The sequence below is a fragment of the Hyperolius riggenbachi genome, chromosome 8 (assembly GCF_040937935.1).
Source record: "Hyperolius riggenbachi isolate aHypRig1 chromosome 8, aHypRig1.pri, whole genome shotgun sequence".
Classification (NCBI taxonomy): Eukaryota; Metazoa; Chordata; class Amphibia; order Anura; family Hyperoliidae; genus Hyperolius; species Hyperolius riggenbachi.
Window position 1 is genome coordinate 149,994,161 of NC_090653.1, and position 21,375 is coordinate 150,015,535.

At 41.5% G+C, this 21,375-nt stretch overlaps 1 protein-coding gene across 1 annotated transcript in view; it reads left to right on the plus strand.

The window, feature by feature from the left end:
- LAS1L (LAS1 like ribosome biogenesis factor) overlaps positions 1–19,688 on the plus strand; it is a 117,269-nt gene extending 97,581 nt beyond the window's left edge. Inside the window, exons 7-13 of the mRNA XM_068249627.1 lie at positions 4,307–4,413; positions 7,487–7,575; positions 9,039–9,251; positions 10,350–10,497; positions 15,233–15,588; positions 16,993–17,143; positions 19,366–19,688. Of these exons, the coding sequence (XP_068105728.1) occupies positions 4,307–4,413; positions 7,487–7,575; positions 9,039–9,251; positions 10,350–10,497; positions 15,233–15,588; positions 16,993–17,143; positions 19,366–19,453 (1,152 nt within the window). The 3' untranslated portion in view covers positions 19,454–19,688. The remainder of the gene's footprint in view (positions 1–4,306; positions 4,414–7,486; positions 7,576–9,038; positions 9,252–10,349; positions 10,498–15,232; positions 15,589–16,992; positions 17,144–19,365) is intronic.
- The last annotated feature ends 1,687 nt before the right edge of the window (positions 19,689–21,375 follow it).

Below are 21,375 nucleotides of genomic sequence, written 5' to 3' on the forward strand. Positions count from 1 at the left end.
AACTGATCGTGTTTTCAAGTGAAGGAATAAAAAAAAACTGTGGCTCTGTGTGCCAGTAGTAATCATGTTCTCATGTTCCCTCCCATGAGGCACTTTTTCTACACCACACTGACCGGGTAAGATATATTTTTCCACTCTTTTGCTTATGGTAACTCTTTCAACCCCCCCCCCCCCCATAACATACTCTGTTTTGTAAAGAAATGTCCTCTCCTTACAGTTCCTCTTAAATTTTCAGCACAAACTGTGCTTGCATTTACATTCGCGCAGGGCTTTGCCAGGTAGAGGGATAGGTGAATTTCCATTCATGTGTTCATCTATACCTGTTACAAACAAGTCAAGCTAAGCATACAAAAAAAAATACAGTATACATAATTTGAGGTAACATTCAGTGAAAACCGGTTATCCAAATAATCAGTGGTAACCGAGATACAAACACTTGGAGTAACACACAAATTAGATCTTGGTATCAACTGTTTTCATTCCTAAGCCAACTACTGGTCCAGGGTCTAATTAGTGGTTTTATCATCTAAAGGGGAAAATCTCTAGCTCTGAGTGCTTAATGCTGGGATTACACCATACAATTTTCTGTTAGATTCTCTAAATTCAACATGTTGGAAATTTATCTATCTTACCATTTATCTGCCGAGCAATTAGGCATTGTTCTACTCAGCAGGAGATGACCAGAAGACACTGCACCAGAGATAATGACCATTCTCTACAGAAAATAATCTAACAGCAAAAGGAGAAAAGCATAGTTGGCACTACAGCACGAAACAGCTGACGCTGGAGCGGTGCGGACAGGATTTTTGCACTTCTTTTCTTATGATGCGCCCTGCGTGCTCTGATATAGTTGAGATCACTTGTAATACAAATGAGGAGAAGGAGGTATTATCGGCACTGCAGGTGCTTTATTCCATCTAAGTACTTGGTAAAAACATGCACATACAAATGACGTGTGATTTAACATGCACATACAAATGACGTGTCACAGAAATCACATACCATGGACAAGTAGTGCGGTGGGTGCTGGGCAATGTCTGCCTGAGGGCCGTTTCGCGCTGTATATGCGCTTCGACGGAGGCTGCTACGCGGGGCTCCCTCTTGCCGGGCATAAATACACTGTTTACCCGGTGTCCGGCGTGATTGCGCCGATTGGCGCCGCCCTAGCTTCCCTAATAGGCCAATTGCGTGGTGGAGCGCATATGCACTCCATCACAGCATTCTGGGAGTGATGACATCATCTTCTACGGAAGCCTAAGCTAGCCACACTTATTAGGTGGCTGCTGTTACTATTGTAAACTATTGCTGCCGTTAAACTAAGATGTTTGCCATCTAGTGGCCAAAAATGAAATGGCATGTCAGGCTAAATGCTGTAAATGCAATGGTGCAGGCTTCTACCATCTAGAACCTAGGTTCTCAATGTGTGGTACGCGTACCCCAGGGGGTACTTCTGATGGTTCCAGGGGGTACTCAGGCTTGATATTTAACCAAGATTAACAAATTTAGAGTATTTTTTTAGAAAATGATAAATCTTATTTAAACACCAAACTAGTATTTTAGCTAATTAAAAGCAATAATAAATGCTTGGAAATTGTTTAGAACCAATTATCATGTACTGCAATTAAATATATATTTGTCAAGGGGTACTTGTGATAATGTTTACTATGCTAGGGGGTACTTGGTGAGTACAGGGTTTTAAAAGGGATACATACCAAAAAAATGTTGAGAAACCCTGATCTAGAACATTGGTAAAAAAGTGTAAATGGATGTAAAAATTGGTAAAAAATTGTGTGAAAAATCTATCAATATATAAAAATATATAAAATATGTGAGTGGAAATTGCTCCTGTACCTATATAAAAAATGTGAAAAAAGTATCAAACAGTAAAAATATGTGATAAGAGGATATGTCTATCCAGTAAAAAGTGCACTTGTTATGCCATATTAATTTCTCTCAAACATTGCAATTGAATATTTGCATAGGGAATTATTTTTTGGTGCTAGAAGTATACCTCAAATTAATGACTTAATACAAAAAAGAGGGCAGGGATTTTTTTTTTTTTAAATGATATATGTTTTTATATCATTGTTAACTGGAAAGATTTCTGCAGGGAGGGCAGGCTTAACTGACTATGGAAACACCACTTTTTGTCACCATCCAGTATGCAACAGGATGGTGCATTAGTAATCACTATAGCTATTTTTAGCTTATATTGGTAATTAATTCCTCCACAATACATCAACCATAAATATAAATGATGAGGCAAAGCGTAAACAGTGGGCAAACAGCAAGTGGCCTAGGCCACTATTCATGTGTAATTGTTCTTATTATGGATCTAGAAAGCAAGAAAGATCGGTAGCGTCATTTAGGCCCAATGGGCCCATTGCTTCAGTCCGTAAGATTAACAGGGCTTCTTCTCTTTTGAGTTTCTTCTCTCTATCTCCTCCTCTGGTTCCTGGGAGTATCTTGATCAGTCCTGCAAAGGATAATAGGTTGGGATTGCCCTGATGGGCTTCTCTCATGTGGTTGATGACTCTTGGGGAACCGTGTCCCGATTTTACTGAATTGTAATGTTCCCTGAATCTTCTGGTCAGATGTCTGGTAGTTTCCCCTATGTAAAATCTGCCGCAGGGACACCACAGCGCGTACACCACCCATTCCGTTTGGCATGTAATGAAGGATTTAATACTCCGACGCATATGGCCTACTTGATAGTGGCATCCCGTGCGCATCTGGGGACACGATATGCAGTGGCCGCATCTGTGGTTTCCCTGCGGCTGTGAGCGCGACAGCCAATTGACGCTTGGGGGGCTCCGATATTCATTCCTACTAATCAGTGATCCTATCGTTGGGGCACGTCTAAACGAGAACAAGGGCCCCTCTTCCACTATAGGCTTAAGTAATGGGTCACTTAGAAGGATGTTCCAGTTCTTCTTGATAATGTCCTTGATTGGATTCGACATGGCTGTGTGATCAAAGGATAGTGGGACCCTTCTCTCAGATTCTTGCCTCTTCTTCTGGTTTCTTAGAAGGCTGTGTCTGTCCTGCCGCTTTGCCTTTTGGAAGGCCTGTTGGATTAGGTCCGGTTGATAGCCTCTCGCCACAAGCCTCTTCCCCAGCTCCTCCGACTGATCTAGGAAATCAGAATCGCGCCTGTTGTTACGGCGAAGTCGGAGGAATTGGGCAAAAGGCTTCCATAGAAGATGATGTCATCACTCCCAGAATGCTGTGATGGAGTGCATATGCGCTCCACCACGCAATTGGCCTATTAGGGAAGCTAGGGGCGGCGCCAATCGGCGCAATCACGCCGGACACCGGGTAAACAGTGTATTTATGCCCGGCAAGAGGGAGCCCCGCGTAGCAGCCTCCGTCAAAGCGCATATATAGTGCGAAACGGCCGTCAGGCAGACATTGCCCAGCACCCACCGCACCACCGCACTACTTGTCCATGGTATGTGATTTCTGTGACACGTCATTTGTATGTGCATGTTTTTACCAAGTACTTAGATGGAATAAAGCACCTGCAGTGCCGATAATACCTCCTTCTCCTCATTTGTAATAGAAAATAATCTAATTATGCATTCTAACAGAAGAATCTAACAGAAAATTGTATGGTGTAATCCCAGCATTAGGCAGGGTTCACACTCCAGTAGTTTGGACGCATTTTACTGCATTGGGAAATGCAAAGCAATGCATACCCAATGTAAAACAATGTGTCGTTCACATTGCATGCACAATCGTGTTCCCTTCCGTGGGCAAATTCAGACCACGCATGCTTTCTTCTTTTTCCTATGGTGGACCCATCGCACATACATTTTTGCGTAATGAATCTGCTTGGAGTCCAAAAACCCACATGCAAAAAATAGGCGTATGATTATTGAGCTTGAGTGCTTTGACATTTTTGATTTCCACAGAATATAACTTCTGGTTGTGTATTTTATCATAAGGTCTGTATTTGTTGTCCAGGTTTGGGATGGGTGTGTTTTAAAAGTAACCATGTAGTGTATAAATACAGCTGAAATTAAATGTTAGGCTGCACATACCAGAAATAGTGGGTCATTTAGTCTGTTCTCTGGAGTTCGCCAACATCCAACTACTGGGTACACTTTCTCTTTGCCCTGTGCAATAATGTAACAACCTGGGCCTTGACATCTAGGTTGACTAATGACTCCTTGGAGAGGTGCTACATATTCACATACTGTGCATAGCTTTAGTTGTATGGGCATATTACAAATGTGCTTTGTATTTTGTGTGTGTGTTTTAGTATTCATTTTCAGTTTAGTGTTTGCTTTTTTTTCCCGGTTAGATATTTCAGGAACTCCAGAATAATCACAAACCAAACAAATCCTGGAACTGCACAGCTAGCCTGGAGTGGATTATTGCACAAATCAAGGAGTTGATCCAGCAAAGCAGGTTGGGGGATTACATTTTTATCTAGAAGTATTGTGATCATAATGTATAGATATAGAAAATGACTATGAATACTGAACTACATTTCATGGTTTTCTACACCCCCCCCCCCCCCCTCACATGATGCACTTGCCTTATTCTAGGTCTGCAAACAGTTGAGCAGTCCTAAAACTTTTTTTTATAATAATAGTGCAGGATGAATTTCAAATGAAGAGGTCCATTTGTATATGTTGACTCCAATCTGCTGAATACAAAGATGAAATGTCCTGCCTACCAGTAGATCCTTCATTGTGTTCAACAAGAACTGTGATTTTAGATGACTGTAGACAAAACAGCCATCCCACTAGCCTGACTTCCTTCTGGGCACTCCTAATAAGGACAAGTCACAACACGACTGGATTCAGTACACTAACGGCTCGATGTTAAAGGCGCTGTTCACTTCCTGTTTTTTGTCCTCTAAACTTAGATGTTTCTTATGGTCAGGAGCGTCTTATAGTCTGAAAAATACGGTGTATCTAAAACACACCAACTTTTCTACCATTCATACCAAGGGTGGTGTCTCATACCAAATTGTTGTAGCACACCTGTCTAGCTGAATGACAAGACTCAAGTGTGGGTGTTTAAATATATATTTTTCATAAGAGATGTGGAAGCATATAACATAAAAATTTTTGTTTCCTGATTTTACATAGTTACATAGTTATTTTGGTTGAAAAAAGACATACGTCCATCGAGTTCAACCAGTATAAAGTACAACACCAGCCTGCTCCCTCACATATCCCTGTTGATCCAGAGGAAGGCAAAAAAACCCTTACAAGGCATGGTCCAATTAGCCCCTAAAGGGAAAAATTCCTTTCCGACTCCAGATGGCAATCAGATAAAATCCCTGGATCAACATCATTAGGCATTACCTAGTAATTGTAGCCATGGATGTCTTTCAACGCAAGGAAAGCATCTAAGCCCCCTTTAAATGCAGGTATAGAGTTTGCCATAACGACTTCCTGTGGCAATGCATTCCACATCTTAATCACTCTTACTGTAAAGAACCCTTTCCTAAATAAATGGTTAAAACGTTTTTCCTCCATGCGCAGATCATGTCCTCTAGTCCTTTGAGAAGGCCTAGGGACAAAAAGCTCATCCGCCAAGGTATTATATTGCCCTCTGATGTATTTATACATGTTAATTAGATCCCCTCTAAGGCATCTTTTCTCTAGACTAAATAAACCCAGTTTATCTAGCCTTTCTCGATAAGTGAGACCTTCCATCCCACGCATCAATTTTGTTGCTCGTCTCTGCACCTGCTCTAACTAAAACTGCAATATCTTTTTTGTAATGTGGTGCCCAGAACTGAATTCCATATTCCAGATGTGGCCTTACTAGAGAGTTAAACAGGGGCAATATTATGCTAGCATCTCGAGTTTTTATTTCCCTTTTAATGCATCCCAAAATTTTGTTAGCTTTAGCTGCAGCTGCTTGGCATTCAGTACGATTATTTAACTTGTTGTCAATGAGTACTCCTAAGTCCTTCTCCAAGTTTGATGTCCCTAACTGTATCCCATTTATTTTGTATGATGCTAGACCATTAGTACGTCCAAAATGCATGACCTTACATTTGTCAACATTGAATTTCATCTGCCATGTATGTGCCCATATAGCCATCCTATCCAGATCCTGTTGCAATATGACACTATCTTCCTGAGAGTTGATGATTCTGCACAATTTTGTATCATCTGCAAAAATAGCAACATTGCTCACTACTGCATCTACTAGGTCATTAATAAATAAATTGAAGAGCACTGGACCCAGAACAGACCCCTGTGGGACCCCACTGCTAACAGTCTCCCATTTTGAGTACGATCCATTGACCACAACTCTTTGTTTTCTGTCCATTAGCCAGTTCCCTATCCATGAACACAGACTCTTCCCCAGTCCTTGCATCCCCAACTTTTGCACCAGACTTTTGTGGGGAACAGTGTCGAAGGCCTTTGCAAAGTCCAAGTATATCACATCTACAGCATTCCCAATATCCATATTAGCATTCACTACCTCATAAAAGCTGAGCATGTTAGTCAAACAGGACCTGTCTTTAGTAAACCCATGTTGATGCTGAGAAATAGGATTATTTTCTACTATGAAGTCATGTATAGTATCTCTTAGTAACCCCTCAAATAGTTTGCATACAACTGATGTTAAACTTACAGGTCTATAATTTCCTGGATCAGATTTTTTGCCCTTCTTAAATAATGGGAAAACGTGGGCTGTACGCCAATCCACTGGGACTCTGCCAGTTGCAAGAGAGTCACAAAAGATAAGATAAAGGGGTTTATCTATAACTGAACTTAATTCCCTTAGGACCCGAGGATGCATGCCATCCGGGCCAGGTGCCTTGTCTATTTTTAATTTATTGTCTATTTTTAATTTATTTATTTATTTTAATCTTTCTTCCTTTGTATCCATCACATGTGAAAAGTATTCATTAGATTATATGGGAGCGTAGAAGCACACAGAGGCGAAAGTACAGGGAAAACTCTTAAACCTATGGGTGTGTATGAAGGGGACTTTTTTTTTCGAAATGCCCATATTTGAACTAGTCGCACGTACACACACACTTTCTTAGCCATGCAGCGTCCCTTCTGGGAACTGTCAGAATACATTTACCCTTTTTTTTTTTTTTTTCTTTTCTTATTGTCAGGAAGGTCATTGTACACTATAAATTGTGTGGTTGGTGTAGATAAATCTCTTTGTGCATCAACTGTCATTATTTGTATATCCCATGTATTCTAAAATGGAGCACCACAGGCAGAATGAAATGTTTTGGCCATCAATCCTTTTTATAAAGTCTTTGTCAAAACATTGGCCTTATGAAAAATGCTGTGCTGTTTTCCATGTAGAAGTAAATTGGATTACAGTGCTCTGATTGTTGAACCCCCAACTTGTTTTTTCTATTTGAAGACCAGTTTTCTTGACTCATAATGTGTTCATTTGCTGAAATTGTATGTCAGGATGAAGCTAAGTTATGTACCTCCATCTTAACGTTTACTGATGCTGAAGTGTATGTCTTTGAATTCTATTTCAGCTGTCAAACAGCCGCTGAGATTCTTGTGGAAGATGGCTTCCTAGTACCTACTGCCAAACAGCTGGTGACACTGAGGATAGAGCAAGATGGTAGTGTATTGCTGAATGCAACTATATAAAGGCTAATTGCTACTGAACATTGCAATTTGGAATTGTTGGTTGGGGGCTGGTGGTGTGTGGCTAACCAGCTGAATGATGTTAGCCTCTTATATTTTTGATGGTATGCAGAAGCCAGGTGAGAATAGGTCTTTACAAATCTAGAGACCTATTCTCACCTGGCTTCTCAATACCATCAAATGACTGTGGCCATTACTAGGCCAAATAACTTGTAGGTTCCTCCATAATGCCTGAATAAACCAGTTACTTGGTATCAGGAGTGTAATGCATTTTGTAGTGTTACGGAAGAAGTGGAGGCAAAACCTATTGCAGCAAACAAATTTCATCCTCGTGCTATTGAGCTATTAAAATTACTTAATAATCACCACTGTTTTCATTTGCCAATAATCAGCACAGCTAATCTGAAACAGTGTTTAGAGTCCCCTCCACCTGTCCTCACTTTTCACCATTGTTTGCTGTTTTTGCACAGTTCCTTTCACTGCCTAAAGCCTCGTACACACATACCCAACATGTTGCCTGGTGGGAATCGGAACCCGTTCCATTAGGCAACATTGCGGGGTCAAGGCTGTTCAGAGGTATTGCTAGCCTACAGGCTAATGGCATGTTCTGGTGCTATGCGGAGGCCCGTTGGAGCAGCGCAGCAGCAGTGATTGGGGAGAACAAAGCTCTCGGGCTGAAGCGATCCACCAGGCTAATCAGTGGTGGAGGGGCTCAGGGGGCTGCTGTATATATGCTGCATTTTCTGCCGAGGCAGTTATTGGTCGCAATACCTGAGGTGATAAAATTATAGTTCTACATACCTGCATAACCTGTAAGGTTCCCAGACACTGTGTGGCCCCTTATTGTGCCTGGCCTCCCTTCCATGTTACCATGTGGGCCCAGTTCACTGCTTTGTTTCTAGGACACTCGTATGGATCATTCTCCCAAATGGGTGCACTTGCCAGGAAGTTTCCGGTTCCAGTTGCTACATACTGCCGTGTAGGAATGCACACAGAGGCCACTAAGCTGGACAGAACATGCACCCTTAAAGTTTCTACCAGAGCTAAGAATGGGGGCTATAGCAAAAGCATATGGAGTGGTGGGGTGGGTTTCAAAGTAAAGGGCCATGCAGTGTCTTGAGTGAGAGGGTCTTGAGAAACCGAGAATGATGTACAGTGTCAAAGGCAGAGGAAAGGTTGAGAAATATTCGTACAGAGAATTGGATTTTGCAATGAGGAGGTTGTTTTTTCTTCCATCACATCGGGGTTAAATAAAATGTATTTAAATTGCTTGTTAATGCAGATAAATCCATATGAAAAAAAACAAGGAAAGCACATATCATAGAGGGCACAGGTCTACACACGTGTCATCCAAGCAGCGTGCACTAGATATACATGATTGTGTGTGATATTCTGGCAGTGCTAAGGTTTATCAAATATTCTTTTCGATCCTTTCAGATCCAGATGGAAAGTTACACCAGCCCCGCACATTGCTCCGCTTCTGGCAGCCACTGCTGAAGGCCTTGCATTCACACGCTCTCACTCAGGAGCTGCTAGAGAGAATGTTTGCTGCCATAGGTCGTTGTAAAGAGAATCACACAGAAGCCAGACTCCACTGTCTCAGCTCCTGGATTGCTGAACTGCTGACGGCCAATCACAAGGCAGGGGCAGGTATGTGTAAAGAAGAAACAGGAACAATAATCGTTGTATTCACAGGGCAGTCAGAATAAATTAGTCTGTCTGCAAGGCATAATGCTGCATGAAGAAATCTTTACTCCTTAAGAAAATAAAAATATATGTAAACCTGTCACTGCTGATTAGTAATGGTCAATGAGATGCATATAATTCCGAGTTGATGCAGGATTATACAAATGTATGCAGCTTGAAAATGGACCAATCAAATCCCACCAAGCTGAAGTTGGATTGGTCGATTTTTCAATCTGATAAAATTTGCATACAAAACTGCATAATCTGGCATCTTATGGACCATCCCTACTTTTGATCTTGACCTAATAAATGCTGCCTCCCTTGTGGTGCACCAATCCTGACTGAGTCACTAACCCAGAGCGAGGATGAATGGCAGGTGTTCTGACATCACAGTGCTGACTTTAGTTGCAAGCTTCTTCTAAGGGTGAATACACACACCCAATTTTGATTGGGCAATCACTGGCCAATTTTACCATCTCCATGCAGTATGAGGACCGACAGACTTTGAATGCTATGAACTGATTGTGTAGGTAAGCTCTCATACTACACGGAAGTGGCAAAATTGGCCAATTATTTGCCAGTCAAAATTGGTTGCGTGATCCAGGCTTAAGTGTGACTGAAACTGCAGAAGACCAGCGTGATATCCAGGCATGGATAGAAGCAATGATGGCTTTCATAATGTCCCTGTAAAGCAATGACCCAGGATGACTATACTTTAGTGCTCAGTGGCTCCACCCACTAGCTGAATTTGGAAAATCTAGAATATTTATTATAGCAAAAAAGTGTTTGTAAAACTAAGCCAAAAAGTATTTACGTAAAACATTTACATTTGGATATCAACAGTACAATAAAAATGTCAGTCTGGAGATTCTTTTGTAGACCGTTATAGTGGTCAGGTGGCTTTTCAGATTCATCTGAATAATTGTAATGTCACCTCAACACCGCCCTCTCCTTCCCCAAATGAGGAAGTATTTCAAGAAATAATCAGTGGTACAGCAAGATCTGTCAGCACAGGAATTATCATAGAAGTGACTCCTCTCTTCCTTTGTTTTCTCTTATCAGATGGTAAAGCTATGGTTCCTTCCCGCAACCAGACAGCTGTGAAAAGCAAATGGAAGCTGTTTAGCCACAGGGTGCATTTACAGTGGAAACAGTTGATGAAGAAGTGCCTGGAATTTCCATGCCGAACAACACCGCGGCTGCTCAAGCTGTGAGTGAGCTGGTTTTGTACCTGAAAATATTTCTTGAGTGTTTTAATCACATTTGTAACTTCCTCTTCCTTCATATAGTTCCACTTCTGGTTTTCTGTTTCCCTTCCAAACTCTAAATATCCAGAGTGCAGCTGGGCTGGATGAGGCAGATGCTTGCTCAGTAGTACATGGTCTCTGCACCTCAGAACTTCTTGGTGCTTTCAGAGGTGACAAACCTTGCTTCCACTTTTACACTATGAATTGAAACATCATTTGCTTCACTGAGTGCTGTGACCAGAGTTCTCTGTAATAAAGTGTGTGACTGGCGCCATTCCTGTGGCTTTCAAACAGCAATAAGGGGAAACCCAGCTGATTGGTGAAAGGAAAGATAGAAATGTATGATAACCAGCCAGTCTTAAAGGGAACCCTGAAGTAAGAGGGATATGGTGGCTGCTGTATTTATCTCATGTTCCACATTACCTGCCTGTCCTGCTGACCTCCTTGGCTGCAGTAGTGTCTGAATCACACACCTGGAAAAGCGTGCGGCTGGTCTTTTTTTGGATTTGTTTTTTTCCCCCCTAGAAACCTCTGATCTGCATGCTTGTTCAAGGTCTGTGGCTAAAAGTGTTAGAGGAAGAGCATCAACGGGACAGCCAGGCAACTGGAATTGTCTAAATGGAATTAAATAAGGCATTCTCCATAATTCTTTAACTTCAGGTTCCCTTTAAGTTGCCCATACAAGGTTCGACATTACATAGATTAATTGATTAAAATAGATCTGTAAGGCAGGGGGGCTGGGGGAGCTAGATCTGTATAACCTGTTTGCTTAGCAAGTAGATGAGGAATATTTCCGTAATGTATTATTCCTAAATTGTTATCCCAAATGATCATGAGAAATCTGAATTGTCTTGGCTTTTAAATGGCCATTGCATTAAAATTAAATATATCCTACACTGTCATCCACACATAAACCAGTATTAACACCCAACCTCTGTAACTCATTGAGAGACTTGTGACTAGTGCTCACAATCGTGGAGCATGAGATGATTACATTCACAACCAATTCAATGCAGTTGATGATCTTCTACTGAGGTCCTTCCACCAAGTACTGCTACAAATGTGTTACAATTTATTCACGTAAAAGAAATCATGACTTGCACGTTTTTGTTAAAAACCTACATATCCTATTAACTTGATAAGTATGCAAAAAACACCTTAGCTAATACAAGCCCTCGAGTGCAGATTTGTATATTAGAACTTGCAATATTAACTATATTCTGAAACGCAAATGTGGAAATAGATGTAGGTATATGTTTAGATGGATTTCTTGCTATAGAAGCTATGCAAGTACTGTATATTGTGATTTTAATATCATATATGAAAGTTGTGGGTTGTTTTGCCCTTACAATAGATTTGCATATGGCTATTACATGGACTAGGATACTGGATACAGGGACTAGGAGAACATGTGTGTATGTGGATAGAGAACTGGTTAACCAGTTCGCATTCAGTCGTTTTTCACTTTATGCATCCGAGCTATGTTCACCTCCCATTCATTAGCCTATAACTTTATTACTACTTATCACAATAAACTGATCTATAGCTTGTTTTTTCCGCCACCAATTGGGCTTCCTTTGGGGGGGTACATTTTACTAAGAGCCACTTTACTGTAAATGCATTTTAAAAGGAAGAATAAGAAAAAAACGGGAAAAAAAACATTATTTCTCACTTTTCGGCAATTATAGTTTTAAAATAATACATGCCTCCATAATTAAAACCCACGTATTGTATATGCCCATTTGTCCCGGTTATTACACCGTTTAAATTATGTCCCTATCACAATGTATGGCGACAATATTTTATTTGGAAATAAAAGTGCATTTTTTCCGTTTTGCATTCATCACTATTTACAAGCTTATAATAAAAAAAAAATTGAAATATTTCATCTTTACATAGATATTTAAAAAGTTTAGATCCTTAGGTAAATATTTTTTTTTTTTTTTTTTTTTTTTTTTTTTTTTTTTATTGTAATGGTTTTTTTGTTTTGTTTTGTTTTAATTAAACATTTTATGTGGGTATTTTTGGGAGGCAATTTAGAAAAAACAACCGCCACTCAAACCGATAATTTACTGCAAATTACAAAATTTTATTATATAGAGAGAAAAATCGTGGAAACCACCCTGTTAAAACAAAGAACCCCCATAAAAACAAGATCTGGGCATTATTTCAGGAGTACTCCCGGAACACGTACACACGCCTCATGTCATCACTCATGCGCACACAAACTGGTCGGCCGACCTTATTGATAGGTGTACATTGAACAAGTAGGGAGCGTGGAACACTTTAACTCAGGGATAGTGGCACCCTTTCCATGTGGATTCTAATGTCCTCATATAAACCTTCTGCTCAGCGTGGAATATGGTTCATTCATAGAAGGGAGGTGACACAGTGTCCGTTTGTCAGCATAGGTAAATCATGGAAGCAACATCCGAGCGGTATTAGGTATCAAACATGTGGGGGCTGTATGTGCCATACTTTACCAGTCTTCTCACTAAGACCTGGCTATGTCCTCATGCACCACAAAATCCCGCATCAGGCTCCTCTGCGGTGTCCTGCGGTGGCAGGTACCTGCTCCTTGATCCGGCTCGCTGCAATGCCTCCCGGTTCACCACGCTCTCCACTCGTCTCATGGGCGTGTATCACGTCTCTGTACCAGGTAGTTCCTCCAGCCCATCTCCTCAGGCCTCGCCCACATACGTTACGCCCACCATCACGTGGGCTTCGTCAGTGTGATGCTGCGATGGTCTTTTGGGAGGGTGGGATTGAAATTGTTTTTTTTTTTTGTAACTATATGTGTATTTTCATTTAACATTTAGATGTAGTTTACTTTTTGGCCACAAGATGGCAGCCATGGGTTTGTTTACAGTGACGTCACTCTAAGCGTAACACGTACGCTTAGAGCGACGTAGGAAGCAGAAAAAGCGCAGCTTCCGAGAGAAGCTGTCGCTTTTTCTGCGGGGGAGAGGAATCAGTGATCGGGCACCATGGCCCGATTCACTGATTCGTTGGCTAACGAGTGCACGTGCGCGATCGGCCGCGGAAATGCGCAGGAACGCACATGGCTTCCTGGATGTGAGTTTCACGTCCAGGAATGTCAAATAGTTAAGGGATAGAAGGCAAAGAGTGGTGGTAAACCGAGCATGCTCAAAATGGGAAACTGTTAGCAGTGGGGTACCACAGGGGTCAGTACTTGGTCCTATTCTTTTCAATGTATTAATGATCTAGTAGACGGGATATAGAGTAGTGTAGCCATCTTTGCTGATGATACAATATTATGCAGAATTATCAACACGAAGACTGATGGTGACATATTACAGCAAGACCTTGACAACATGGCCATGTGGGCAGGCCCCGTGGCAGATGAAATTTAATGTTGATAAATGTAAAGTCATGCATCTAGGACGTACTAATGGTAGATCATCATATAAAATAAATGGCATACAGCTGGGAACATCTGACTTGGAGAAGGACTTGGGAATACTGGTCGATAATAAGTTAGGTAATCGTATACAATGCCAGGCAGCGCTAGCTAAAGCAAATAAAATTCTGTGATGCATAAAAAAAAGAAATAATATCTCAAGATGCTAGTATACTACTCTCTCTGTATAAATCACTTGTGAGGCCACATCTGGAGTATGGAATACAGTTTTGGGCACCACACTATAGAAAGGACATTGACCTTCTGGAAGCGGTACAAAGACTGGCAACTAAATTAATCAGAGAGATGGAAGATCTCACTTACCAAGAAAGGTTGGACAAACTGGGCTTATTTAGCTTGGAAAAAATGCGACTGAGAGGTTACCTGATTAACATGTATAAGTACACCAGAGGGCAATACAAAAGCTTGGCAGATTAGCCTTTTTGTCCCTAGGGTTGTACGCCGGACAAGGGGACATGATTTGCGAGTTGAGGAAAAAAGTTTTTGCCATCTATTTAGAAAGGGATCCTTCACAGTGAGCGTGGTTAAAATCTGGAACATCTTACCTCAGGAAGTAGTTATGGCAAACTATATATCTGCATTTAAAGAGGACTTGAATGCTTTCCTTGCATTGAAGGGCATCCCTGGCTATAATTTTTAAGTGATTCCTGGAAGAGTTGATCCAGGTATTTATCTGACTGCCACCTGGAGTTGGGAAGGAGGTTTCCTCTTTTAAGGCTAATTGGCCCAGGCCTTGTAAGGTTTGTGGCCTTCCCCTGGATCGACTGGGATATGTGCAGGTTCAGGATGGTTTATTTTATTTATTTTTTCCTGGTTGGACTTGATGGACGAATGTCGTTTTTTTTTTTTTTTTCAACCAAACTAACTATGTAACTATATTACTATGCTTATTCACCAAATGGCCCTGTTCACTGCATTGCTTATACCATACTCCCTTATTCTGAAGAACTGGCGGTTCTTTCCCAAAATGCATGGATTATATGCGCTATCCGTGTGTGTTGTTCTTACTAGTACTTGGAACAAAATCCATTATTGTAAATTGCCTTCATGTTCAAGCAAGGGAGTTCAGTACTAGACTTGAACCTGCTATTTACCACTAATTCCTATCCTGTATTTTGTATCATACAGATATTAATAGTTAGCTGTTTATTTTTTTCTTCTAGAGTACGTTTTGTTTTTTGATTTTTTTTTTGCACTGGATTGTGATTTACATACATATTCCCTTTAATGTGTGTGTTTGTTTTTGTTCTTACCAGAATTTTCTCTTACATGAAGCCTCGCTTGCCTTTAAGCACTCAAGAGCAGCTTCTGTGCCTGTGTTCAATCTACACTCAGGATGATGATGCAGATGTCTCTGCAGACTACAGTGATCAGCCCATATACACAGTGGAGAGCTTGCAGTGGAAACTCAAAAAAGAGGCAAAGAGCAATGCTCGTGGTCACTGGGACCGAGCATCACCTGAGGATGAAGAGCAGGATATGAGTGACCACATGGAGGATGAGGAGATGATCACCGAGACATACGAGGAAGAATACATACAGATGATTAACATGAAAGCTGCTGCTGAGAGGAGAGCTGCACTAGAGGGCTCTGCATGGGGCGTCAGCTCAGGTATAACCATATGATGCTAAACCGTAGCCACTATTATCATCATTACCTTTTTCTTTTGAGGCTAGATTTTCTGCATGCTCTTTTATTTTTACGAGGCTAGCATAGTCGCCTATGCTCCACAAAGGCCAGATATGCTTAATGCAATGGCAAAAAATGGAAATTCTGTTTGTGTCACTCTTGCAGAAGGGATGCTTTATACCATTTTATTATTTAGTATTTATATAGCGCTGACATCTTCCACAGCGCTGTACAGAGTACAAAGTATATTGTCTTGTCACGAACTGTCCCTCAGAGGTGCTCACAATCTAATTCCTACCATAGTCATGTCTATGTGTGTATCGTGTAGTGCATGCATCATAGTCTATGGCCAATTTTTAGGATAAGCCAATTAACTTATCTGTATGTTTTTGGGATGTCAAAGGAAACTGGAGTGCCCGGAGGAAACCCACGCAGGGTCAGGGAGAACATACAAACGCCTTGCAGGTAGTGCCCTGACTGGGATTTGAACCGCTAGACATTGCACCACTGTGCTGTCTATAATGGCTAGAAGGAAATCCCATGATACATCACTGAGTAAATTAGCCACTTATTTCTTTATGTTCCTGTAAAGCCAAACCGTCATCCAGATCCACTGGTTTACGCGGTTTCTATACCTACTATATTTTACACAGTCATACTAATCCAGCTTGTGAATGGCTGTGTCTGGCTAAAGTAGCTGTCATCAGTTCAAGGCATGGATTAAAATTAAGGAGCTATAGGCATGCTGTAAACTAGCAGATATGAAAGTGTGTTTGGTGTTTTAGGGTCATAAAGAGATCATTTGCATATCCAGCAGCGATACATTGTGGGAGTCATCCGTTGCTCACATTGAGCTGAAAAATGTGCAAATGCCTTCTCTATAGAACAGTGCTAGTTAGAGGGCTAATTTACCTTCACACAGCACAGGGCTCACCGTTCCAACAAGTGTCCACATCTGTTTAATGCAATTTTATTTTTTCTTTAAATGTACTAGTAGCTTCAAGCACAGGTTTGAAGCTAATTGGCTGACTGGCTGTGCTCAGCTGACCAGATTAATTGCAGGTGATGCTTTTCACTGAAGTCGCCCATCAGAGTCTTGATCCCCTTGGGCGAAATCACTGGACCGGCCTGTACAAACCTGATTTACAGATGTATCGCCACCTTTACAGTTCAGGGTGAAAAATAAGTAAGCTTTGTGAATCAACCCTAAAGTCACTAACACAAAACAGAGGATAAGCATGACAAGTTAACACTTCGTATGTTTTTGAATTTTTTTTTTGTTTTAAAAATCAACCTTTGAATGTAGCAGCTTCTTTATCCATGTCGGTGCAGGTTTCCTTTTTCATCCAGTGCTTTGTGGTGAGTGATTTCCTATTTTTGTTCCAGAAGTTGTGAAGTGGAGTGAGTACCCTCTAGGGCTAGTGCCAGGGCAGACTGAGGACCCCAGCTGCCTCCTGATTGACAGCTACTCTATGATGTCCGACCTAGAGCAGCAGGGCTCTGCATCCAGGAGGAATGGGCAGAGCATCCCAATGTGGTAAGCAGCCAGCATGTCTCTCTAGTACAAGCCGCCTTTTCTTCAAGGCTTCTGGTATATTTGCTGTAATATTAAAATAAATTCCAACAAACCAGTATAGTTTCCAATTATACTTGAAGAAATGCTATGCCCTTTGTTCTTTGCTGTAGAGCATTATGTGAAAATGTGTTTACTAATGTACTGTGGCTCTCAAAGTGGAGAAGGTCTCCCCCAAAGTTTTGTTTCAACCACCTGGGATGAAAGAGTGGCTCATTGACAAGTAAAAAGATGCTGCATTGTATTAAACACCTAATGTGCCAATTAACAAGGCAATTTCCCCAACGGTTGACCATTTGATCCGATTGTTGCGATTGATAGGAAATGATCTTTCAGGCCCACCAACGGAGGGGAAAATAAACCAATTGAATTGTTCCAAAATTTGGATCGATAGAACAATCATTTGTCGTTGATTGGCACTATTCATGGAACCCGATCCGATCAATCGTATGGTTGATAGTTCAGGTCATTCTCTAGTCTCTTGTTCTTTCATGTATGTCTGGCTCAGTTTGTACGTTGGGCTCAGTTTGCAATCCTTTCATTCTATTACCTCTCAAACCCTTCTTTTCCTGAGCTCCGTTGATCTCAAGGGTTGGGCCACTCGGTTCACGTGTTACCACATTCTCGCACCATTTATATCACTGGTTGTTTGTAAGTCAGGTGTTCATAAGGCGAGGATTCCCTGTATATTAATATGTACACAATTTAATTATCCGGCCGCTGAAATTTACAAAATTTAAAAAGAAAACCTGACTTGGCATTGCAGGAAATCAATTTGGGTCTAAATCCATCTAAACATAAATTCAGACATCAACACCATCCACGAAGGTCTAATAAGTGGGGTGTGAGGGTAGCAAGGACTACTCTTCTAGTGCAGTATGAGAGGGATCCTGACCATTGTGTTGCATGCATTTGCTGCCTTATGAAAGCGTTATCAATATAGCAGAAAATGCAGACAACACAGGCTTCCATCATGTTGGGGAGGACACACAAAGCAAGGATAGAGTTAGAGGCGCACAGGGACAGGCCGGTCTTTCGTGCACCGCCCTGTATTAAGAGTTGTATGTTTTTTAAAGTACACTCAAAATGGCAAAAAAATGTGTACTGTATGTCCAAATCCAGAGTTATCCGAAAGTAAAATATCACTGTGTAATACACGACCCAACTTACAAAATATTTGTAAGTAAGGGCGCACCTTTATGACTTTTAGCACTGCATTTCTAAATGTAAAGCTTTACCTGCCTGCAACTATACAGACTGAGTCACATGGGCATTCCTGATTACCCATGGCCAGATTTTAGGCAAAGGCCACAAAGGTCATGGCCTAGGGCACCAGGAAAGCAAGGGGCGGGCTTTGGGCAGCAGTTAGCCTGCCATACATTCGTCCTGCTACAGAGTTTGCACATAGCGGTGGGCAGCTTCCAACAGCCAGATCTGGCACTCGGGGGAAGAAGGGGCAGGGAACAGGGACTTAGTTATCGCTGAGCTGCCTGTCACTCACCAAATTTGCCGTTCGCCAAGGAGCTTACAATCTAATTGCTGCCATCATGTCACGAACTGTCCTCAGAGGATCTTATAATGTAATCCCTGCCATCACTTCACTAACTTTTCTCAGAGGGGCCCACAATCTAATGCCTATGCCTGCTGTGCTTTGGGGGGGGGGGGGGGGGGGGGAGGGAGGTTGTAGGATACCGTTGGTCTGGGGGCAGCTGGTAATGGTGGTCCCTGGTCGGTAAAAAGAACAAATCCGGCCCTGTTGACACCCTTTGAACCTCTTATTCCCCCCCCCCCCCCCCCCCCGCCCAGTTAGCCAAAGTAACTTTGTTTAATTTACCTGGTCTGTAAGTTACAGCCTATGTACTAAAATGTTTGTTAATTTTTATGTCTTTGTATTAAGCTACTGGAAATCTTTAGAATCCTCAATCTTCAGTTTGCCAGATTTTCATTCCTTGTGCCAGGAGACTGCTTACATCCAGTCAGTACCATTCTTCCTTTGCCCAGCGCACCCATTACAGATTTTGTTTGTCTTCTGCATTGGGGAGAGCACAGAAAGCTGTTGGCTGCTTGTAGCTTGTTAACATATCACCAGGCAGAGCACCCAGAGAATGAGCACTACTGTATTTAGTCAGTGACTAGATTGCTGATGCTGCATAAAGAATAAGTAAATAAACTCTGTGTTTTTGCAGTGCCACCCCTGACCCTTCTTCATCTGAGAGCATGTTCTGGAGCCAGAGTGAATTGAATCACATCAAAGCTGGACTGCGACTCTTCTGAAGTCAAGGACTCCCTGTCTGAAACATACCGAGACTCCTCTGTGTTTGTGTTGGCTGTGCATGAGCAGAAAGAATGTCTGACCTGGACTGTTAGGAAGAAAGGATTTTTGTTTTGCTTTAATGTTTTTGAATTATGGCATTTGATACCTTTTATATTTTTCGTGTTCTTAATATGTTAAATGTTCTTCTGTTTCCCTCCAAAAACCTATTATAATATAAAGCGTAATATGTATAAACTGGATCAGTGCTTGTATTTATTCACCTGGACAAGGTATGCTTCCACCACCTTCATGGTCGGCCAAAGAATCACTGTTTTCATAAATCGTATGATTTCATTAGGGAAGATTTGTTAATATACAGGGCAGAAAAACTGCAGCATGGTTCATTAGCTGATAAAAAAAAAAATCTCTTAATACGTACCGGTATTTTAAAATTCAAGGCAGAGGTCTGAACAGAACATCTGACTTCTTACTCAGCCAAGTGTACAATTATTACCTTTCTGTTATCATTCTCCTGCTTTACAAAAAAAGCATTCAAATAGCTTGAAGCAGCACTGCTGAATGAGGTAACAGTAGAGGGAAAGCTGCTTCTCTTTGGCTCGTCATCCTGATACGCTGTTCTGACTCAGTACTTTTAAAGAGCAACAGTCTGAGATCCACTGCTTTTCAGTCTGTTGGGCAGGGAAGTGGCTCCTGACCAGGTATAACATACAATTAAAAACCTGTCCCCAGACTCCCTTATTGGCTATATAATTATTCAACCTGCTTTTGATCCAAAGTTATGTAATCAGTGTGAACATTTTAATTCTCCCATATTGTTTACTGTTGGCAGCTGCCATCTTGCATAATGTAATCCCCAATCCTTTGCTCACTCCACTGGGTTAGCGCTCTTGCCTTGCAGCGATGGGTCCCCGGTTCAAATCCAAGGAGTTTGTATGTTCTCCCTGTGTCTGTGTGGGTTTCCTCAGGGCACTCCGGTTTCCTCCCACATCCCAAAAGCATACAGCTAAGTTAATTGGCTTCCCCCTAAATTGGCCCTAGACTATGATTCATGCATTACACGATACATACATAGACATTTGACTATGGTAGGGACTAGATTGTGAGCCCCTCTGAGGGACAGTTGGCGACAAGACAATATACTCTGTGCAGCGCTGCGTAATATGTTGGTGCTATATAAATACGTATATCATGTAGTATATGTATCCTAATCCTTGTTTTAGGGGGAAGCCAATTAAGTTATCTGTATGTTTTTGGGATGTGAGAGGAAGCCTGAGTGTCCAGAAGAAACCCACGCAGACACAGGGAGAATATACAAACTCTGTGCAGATAGTGCTCTGCCTGGGATTTGAACTGGGGACCTAGCGCTGCAAGGCGAGAAAGCTATCCACTACGCTACCGTGCTGTTCTTAAAATGTTATTTGTTTTACTTTGCCACTAGCTATACATTTTGTACAACACTAGCTATACATTGCCAAACCTGACTGTAATCTCAAACTGAACTTTTTTGCAAGTCTGGCAGCTGTAGTCTTTGAAACCTGTTAAGAATTTTTCATCATGAGTAAATAGCTGTGTAGAGCAAGACACTTTACCATTCATTTTCAATACCTGGACAAGCTCATCTAAACTCCAGCTTGTGTACAGGTATTCCCAGAAGTCCTATAAAGAGGGCTGGAACTCATGGTGACCAGGCAGTGTGTACCAGGTACATTGTTATTAATTTACCTGAATCTGTGGACAGGGTCAGAGGGAGTTCACTTACTTGCGCTTCATGGCCCGTTTCAAGTGACTGTGATACTTTCTCCTTAAAGCTTTGGAAGAAGGAAGTATGGAGTAAGCACACAATACCTCCCACTGGCATATGGACTGCTGTGTTTTCTATGTGTAAGAATAGTCACTGAGCGATAACCCAATCCTGGTGCCA